Here is a 7771-nt window from a genome sequence, read left to right as displayed (position 1 = left end):
TATGCAGCCACAAAAAGGATGAGTTCATGTCCTTTGCAGGGACATGGATGAAGCTGGAAACCATCATTCTCAGCAAACTAACACAGGAATAGAAAACCAAACACCGCATGTTCTCACTCATAAGTAGGAGTTGAACAATGAGAACACACGGACACAGGGAGGGCAACATCACACACCAGGGTCTGTTGGGAGGTGGCAGGGCGGGGGGGTTGGGGAGAGATAGCATTAGGAGAAATAGCTAATGTGGATGATGGGTTGATAGATGTAGGAAATCACCATGGCACATGTATACCTATGTAACCAACATGCACATTCTGTACATGTATCCCAGAATGTAAAGTATAATTTAAAAAAATAGGTTTAAGGCACAATGATTCCTAATTAGTCTTTTAATATGTGTGTTAGCACTGCCTTGTGCCATTCTGGAATGTCACTTACGGTAAATTAAGGGACACTTTCTCTCTCTATCTTCCATTAGTATTTTAATGCTAGGAGGTGGGAAAAAGCTGATCCATATTCAAGAGGAAAGGAGGGAAAACAATAACAAATTGGCATCTCTTTTGTGAATTGCCCCACAGGCCAAGCATTTTTATGTTCTTAATCATTATTAAATGGCTTAACATGACACCCAGAGCCTGGCGAATGATTGCATCCTGACATGAGAACGAATTACAAATGAAATGAAAGATCAAGCCGTATTAGAGGACTGCCTCTGGGAAATGAAAATCTTTAATTCTCTTTTATTATTGACATTTATTTGGCTGCAACGAATAACAACATAGCAAAGAGATTCAGCTACGCTTGTGCACTGAATAGCTTATCCCAGGGCTCAAAACTGCATTAACATTTATCATGTTTGCTTTTGTAGCTGACACCACTGAACAGATTCTCTATCCATCTTGTATTTATCATGCATTGCAGATATAGTGCATCCTCTAATTTAAGTTCATTTTCATATGGTAGGAACAGCAAAGATTAGCCAGTGTCTTTCCTCAAATAAATTCCAGCTTGTGAGCATTCCTAAGAATGGCTTAATAGATTTAATAAAGAATAAAATGAGTTCACAAGGAAATACAGTCACAGGATGGGGAGGTTAATTTTCAATTTTGGGAAAACTGCAAATTCACAATGAGGAAAACACTTGTATAGTATGTATATCTAGAATATACAAAGACTTAAAATGAATGTCTCCACAAAGAGCAACCAAAGAATATTTTGTAAATCTGAAGGTAGTACTACAATTCCCATAAGAAGCCTGCATGTTTTTCACTTTTCTAAACTGTTTACTGCTAAGACAGGAATAATCCTTATACTATAGGAAGAAAGCAATTCAGATAGTTTGTATCAATGCAGGGATACCTTTTCATGGTTTCTTTTCTCTCTTGTACAAATTAACAACCTGGTTCTTTCTGCCAACACAATAAAATATTGCTAGTACTTGTGTCTTTGCTTACTTGATCCTCTTTGACTCCATTGCTCTCCGTCCTTTTTTTTTTGTTTTTTGGAGACAGGGTCTTGATCTGTCACCCATGCTAGGGTGCAGTGGAGAGATCATAGCTCAACACAGCCTCGAACTTCTGGGCTCAAGTGATCTTCTTGCATCAGCCTCCCAAGTAGCCAGGACTATGGCATGTGTCACTACTCCCTCAGCTAATGTTTTTAAAAAATTATTTTTTCTAGAGATTAGGTCTTGCTGTTACTAAGGCTGCTCTCCAACTCCTGGGATCAAGCAATCCTCCCACCTTGACTTCCCAAAGTGCTAGAGTTACAGGTGTGAACCACTGTGCCCACTTGTCCTCCTTTCTTTAAATTCTTCCTAGAATTTAAGGATTAGCAAGGATATCAATGTATCTTGGGAAAGCCACTCAACATCTCTGAATCTTGTTTGAAATTTTTTTAAAAAAACTTTTCTTTTTTTTTTAAGGTTTTAATTATAGATAATTTAAAACATATCCATAAGTGGAGATAATAGCATAATGATGTCCCCATATATCCACTGTCTAGCTTCAACAATTAATTCATTACCAATCTCATTTCATTTATACCCTCACTTTAACACTCACTGAATTACTTTGAAGCAAGTATTTTTTGAAACAAATCTCTGAATCTTGCTTTTGACTATTCTGAAATAAGAAAGTTGATCTATATGTATCTATTTATCCTATAACATCATGTTATAAACCTCAAATATAAACCATAAAATTTATTTTAAAAAAGAAAGAAAATATCTTGACAATAATTTCATCTTTGACCAGTTTCAGGCTTTATATTTAATTCAACACAAATGTACTTCATATTCACTATAACATCTTTTTTCAAGATTTACTGATCTCCTGAGTCAATACAATCCATATAGTTTGCACCAATAGATAAGAACTATAATTATATTTTACTTTGTACTTATATTTTATGAATATTATTTTAATTCCCAATTAGGTCTTTAAGGTTCCTATTTTATATTTCAGTGTTCAGCAGAGTACTGAACAAACACATAGGTAATACTAAATTGCTCTGGTTTACAATAATAACTAATCAACTGATTGGTTTTAATCTGAATGGTACAGACAGAATTAAAACATTTATATTTTGGTTTTAATAGTGGGTAGTTCCATATTAACACTATTAATCATTTTAATCAATAACATGTTTGCTTACTAGATGAAATTCCTGTTTTATGAGTGCTATGAAATAGATGGTAAAATAAAACAAAAGATGAGATTTTCTTCTTGAAGGAAAAATGGAAAATGTAACTTAGTTCTGGATTGTTTTTGTTCATAATTGAGTAAATTTATTTTACTCTAGTGCAGGTATTTTATAAATGAAATGTATCCTTTTTTTTAGGAAAGATATTTCTTGATTGACAAAATTCCCAAAATAATTAAGTAAATTATATCCAAGTGGTTTATTTAACTAAATTTTAATAAATTATCTTCTTGAACATGAAATCTTTTCTACTGAGATACAGGGTAGAAATATTTATTAAAGTAAAATACTTTATTTTATATATATTGTACATGTATAGTGTATATATTATAATAGAAAGAAAACAGAATTCTTTTGTAAATGATTAATCTCCGTAATACTAGATTCATCACAAATTTCCCACATGTACCTGTAGCCATTATAGTGTCATCTCTCCCTTGGGTGAAGATCACGATTCGCTGCCTCTTTGAGTTCATCTTTGGCAGGGCTTGTGTCTTTTTGGCTATCTCTTTAATGTCTTTAGTCTATTAACAGAAGGAAGGAAAAAATTCTCATGACCAATAAAATAAAACAAAACTTTATTAGTAGTTTAACAATTTAGCTTCTGTTGATCAAAATAAGAGACCTGCATATCTATTAAGAGACGTTACATTTTTTAAAAACCATATACAAAAGTAAATAGAATAGCACAGTGACTTCCAAGGAACCTATCAATGATCTACACAAATTTAAAATGTATGATGAATCTTATTTCACCTATATCCTCATCCACTTGCTTTTCAGATTATTCTAAAGTAAACCCCAAGAACTATATATAATTTCATCTATAAATGTTTTAGTATATATCTTTGAAAGGTAATGATAAACATAACCATAAAACTATTATCATACTTCAAAAATTATTAATAATGACTAAGTATCAGCAAATATCCAGGCAGTTTTCAAATTCCCAATTAAAGAGAGGTTTTTATAAAGAGGAAAATTTAATTATTTTAGAGGGTTAAAGAACATAATTATGCTGACTTTGGAAAAAATACAGGTCTTATAATGCCAATTTTTCAAAGGACTGATTTGAGAGAAAGAAATGCTAATCCTTTCCTACAAAGACTTAATTTTCTTTAAAAAATATAAAGTTTAAAAAATGACAAACTAATTGTCAAACCCTGATGCCATTTTTCATGCCACACAGGCCATAAAGTTTTACTGAAATCTTTATTGAAGTTTACTGAAATCTTGAAACCTAACTCTTGAGCTAAAGGCAGAAGTTTTAGAATCATCTTTTCAACCATTTTGGATAATTTGAAAATCCATGTCTGTATTCAGTGGGCTTCTAAAACGGTCCATCTTTTTGGGCTTTGCTAACAAAACTAATTTATTCTATCATTATGCAAAGTTTCAAATAGTTACAGAGAAAGAAACACCTATCAGAGGGGAAATACAGCTGAGTGGCATAAATGAAGGATATATAAGAGGACAGATAGAATATATGAGAGAGAAACATTTAGGCAAGCAAAGCAGACAGGTCACAATGGTTTGCAATGGTTACAAACATCACCAGAAACTGGTATTTTTAAAGGGATGACAATCTGTAGTGAAATATTTTTATATTGTTTGTTCACTCAATATTTAATAAATTCCAGATAATACATGAAGCTAAGCTTCTAATATACATAACAGGATGACTTCTAGAGGACAGCTGTTTCTGAAAAGAATAGCCATTTGGAGGGGGACAGCGCTGCTGACTTTTCAAACATGCTGACTATTTCGCTTTCGGTTGCTTATTTTAGAACAGAACTAAGCCTGAACTCTGATAAGATGAGAAGAAATTCCCTTAGTTTCAGGAGACAGACTTTTAGAAATGACTAGTAACAGCTGAAAGGACCGAAAAAATGCCATGTAATATCTTCACTCACCTAAATAAATGTAAGCATATAATTAAAACAACTCATGTATATTTTGGCAATTTCCTTAGCACAAATATATTTTACTACTATGGGATTTTTGCTTTTGATTAAGTACAGCTCATATTTAACAAAGATAAGAGACAAACACATTCACTTTATCATCCTGAAAGCAGAATCTTATGACTATACTAGATGTTCTTTAAAAGAAAATCTTTCTTCAAGGTGGTATAAGGAATACATTAAGAATAGGATTCCGGCCGGATGTAGTGGTAATTCCAGCACTTTGGGAGGCCGAGACGGGCAGATAATGAGGTCAACAGATCAAGACCATCCTGGTCAACATGGTGAAATTCTGTCTCTACTAAAAATACAAAAATTAGTAGGGTGTGGTAGCATGTGCCTGTAGTCCCAGCTACTCCAGAGGGCTGAGGCGGGAGAACTGCTTGAACCCAGGAGGGAAAGGTTGCAGTGTGCAGAGATTGTGCCACTGCACTCCAGCCTGGTGACAGAGCGAGACATCATCTCAAAAAAAAAAAAAAAAAGATTCCATGGTTGCTTTCTACCAACCCTTTGAGAAGATATATTTTGTTGAGAGCTTTGGTAATTTAATCAAAGAAATGTTTCTTATGTCTCAAATTAAACCTCATAAAATGGCAATTAAAGGAAAAAATAAACTTTCCAAGTACAAAACATAATTCTTCCCAGATGTATGTAAAATTTTATTTCTCTTTCTACAGTAATCCCTCTCCTCTGTCCCCAATAGGTCTTCTCCCTTACAATTAAGCTCACACATCTTAACAAACAATGAAATTACAAGGACTTTTAGAATATGACAGGCTTGGATTTACTATTTGTATGATTTGGGGCAGGTTAATAAACCTCTCGAAGCTCCATTTCCTCATCTACAAAACTAAGAAAATGTTCACATTAAAAGATTTTAGGGGATAAGTATGCTAAGATTAGTGGGCAAAAGGTTAAAGAAAACAGGATATTTAGTCTCAAAGCATGTCCCCCTAAGATATTCATTACAAAAGAAAAAATAAAAATGTTATAGCAGAGAAAATTGACAGACATCACTTTAACCCAGATAGATCAGTTTAGTGATGCTAAAATTAGTGGATAAAACAGAATGCTTTCATAGCCCCAAAGTAGTATCTCCTCCAAGATATTTATTAAATACAATGGGAAAATAGTAACTTTACAGAGGATAAACTAGCAAACACCACCTAAACCTAGTGATCAAAGTTTAGCATCACCAACAATAAGAAACTGTGAGACTGTGTACCTCCTTGATATGATGCACCAAGAAAGGAATATCACTTCTGTGGTTTCCCTGCCAAAAATGCCTCATCTCTATGTAATCATGAGAAAACATCAAACAAACTCAAATGGAAGGACATTCTACAAAAATGACTGACCAGTACTTTTCAAAAGCATAAAGTTCATGAACAACAAGAGTGAGGAACTATCACAGATTAGAAGAGACTAAGGAGACATGACAAATATGCAAAGTGGGATTTGATTCTGAAACAGAAAAAGGAAATTAGAGAAAAAACAGTTGAAACCAGAATAAAGCCTGTATATAGTTCAGTTATTGCAGTTCAATGTTAATTTTCTGTTATTCATTATACTTTGGTTATGTAAGATGTTAATATTAGGGGAAACTGGGTGAAGGGTATGTGGGAATTCTGTACTATTTTTGTAATTTTTCTAAGACTTAAGTTATTTTAAAATAAAAAGTTAAAAATTGTGAGGATGAAAGAAGATGAGGTAAGTGAAATAGCTTAATGCAATATTCAGCATATACTAAGAACTTAAATACTAACTTCTTTCCTCTAATTACTCTCATTTTAATACTCTTTAAAATTGTTACATCCTTAGGTTGCCCCAAAATCTCTAGAAAAGGCTTCAAGAGTTTTGAGTATGGAACATTCAATTATAGTAGCTATAAGGGAGAAGATAAAGACAGGGAGGAGTAAGAAGTATGAGTAGAAAGCTCATAAAATTGAGATATGAGCCATGTATATAGCTTTAAAGTGCTCATTAAATCTTAACTTCTCTAGTCAGTAGGTACTATTATTATCCCTATTTTATAGATGAAGAAACTAAAAGCCATGTATAAAGCTCTAAAGTATTCATTAAGGTAAGGCGTGGTGGCTCATGCCTCTAATCCCAGCACTCTGGAAGGTGGAGGTGGGTGAATTGCTTGAGCCTAGGAATTTGAGACTAGCCTGGGCAACATAGTAAAACTTCATCTCTACAAAAAAATACAAAAATTTGCTGGGTGTGGTGGCATGCACCTATAGTCCCAGCTACTTAGGAGGCTGAGGTAGGAGGATGGCTTGAGCCTGGGAGACAGAGGTTTCAGGGAGCTGAGATCACACCACTGCACTCCAGCATGGGCGACAAAGCCAGATCCTGTCTCAAAAAAAAAAAAAAAAAAAAAAGGAGAGAGAGAGAGAATGACACTGGAATTTTGATAGGGGTTGCACTGAATCTACAGATTGCCTGAGCCCAGGAGGCAGAGGGTGCAGTGAGCTGAGATCGTACCATTGCATTCCAGCCAGGGCAACAGAGTGAGGCTGTATCCAATCAATCAATCAATCAATAAAATAAAGTACTCATTAAATCCGAACTACTCTAGGCAGTAGGTACTCATACATATCCCTTTTTATGAATGAAGAAACTGAGTCACAGACGTTAAGTAATGTGCCTAAGGTCATAAATATAAGCAGTGGAGAACAGACTAGCACCCAGAGTCTGACTCCAAGGATAATACACTTAACCATTATTACAGTGCTTCTATAAATGCTAGCAATGTGCTTTTTGTTGTTTTTATCACAAAACTATAGCATGTTCATCCTAAACCATTTTCCTACCACATTCACAAATCATTCCTGATCTTGTGTTTAAGTCTGCTATTTTTTCTTAATTAATTTGGCTGATATTTTTACTCCAGAGAATTTCAGTGCTTTTTTTTTTTTTGAGATGGAGTTTCACTCTTGTTGCCCAGGCTGGAGTACAATGGTGTGATCTTGGCTCACTGCAACCTCCGCCTCCCGGGTTCAATCGATTCTCTTGCCTCAGCCTCCCGAGTAACTGGGATTACAGGTGCCCGCCACCCCACCCAGCTAATTTTTGTATTTTTAGTAGAGACAGGGTCT

At 34.4% G+C, this 7771-nt stretch overlaps 1 protein-coding gene across 4 annotated transcripts in view; it reads right to left on the bottom strand.

Moving 5' to 3' along the window:
• ADK (adenosine kinase) overlaps window positions 1-7771 on the bottom strand; it is a 620365-nt gene that overhangs the window by 121173 nt on the left and 491421 nt on the right. For all 4 annotated transcript variants that reach the window (XM_011928472.1, XM_011928446.1, XM_011928455.1 and 1 more), the window contains one exon: window positions 3113-3227. In XM_011928472.1, coding sequence (XP_011783862.1) covers window positions 3113-3227 — 115 coding nt within the window. The remainder of the gene's footprint in view (window positions 1-3112; window positions 3228-7771) is intronic.

The sequence above is a fragment of the Colobus angolensis genome, unplaced genomic scaffold (assembly GCF_000951035.1).
Source record: "Colobus angolensis palliatus isolate OR3802 unplaced genomic scaffold, Cang.pa_1.0 Scaffold12, whole genome shotgun sequence".
Classification (NCBI taxonomy): Eukaryota; Metazoa; Chordata; class Mammalia; order Primates; family Cercopithecidae; genus Colobus; species Colobus angolensis.
This window is presented reverse-complemented; position numbering and strand designations above follow the sequence as displayed.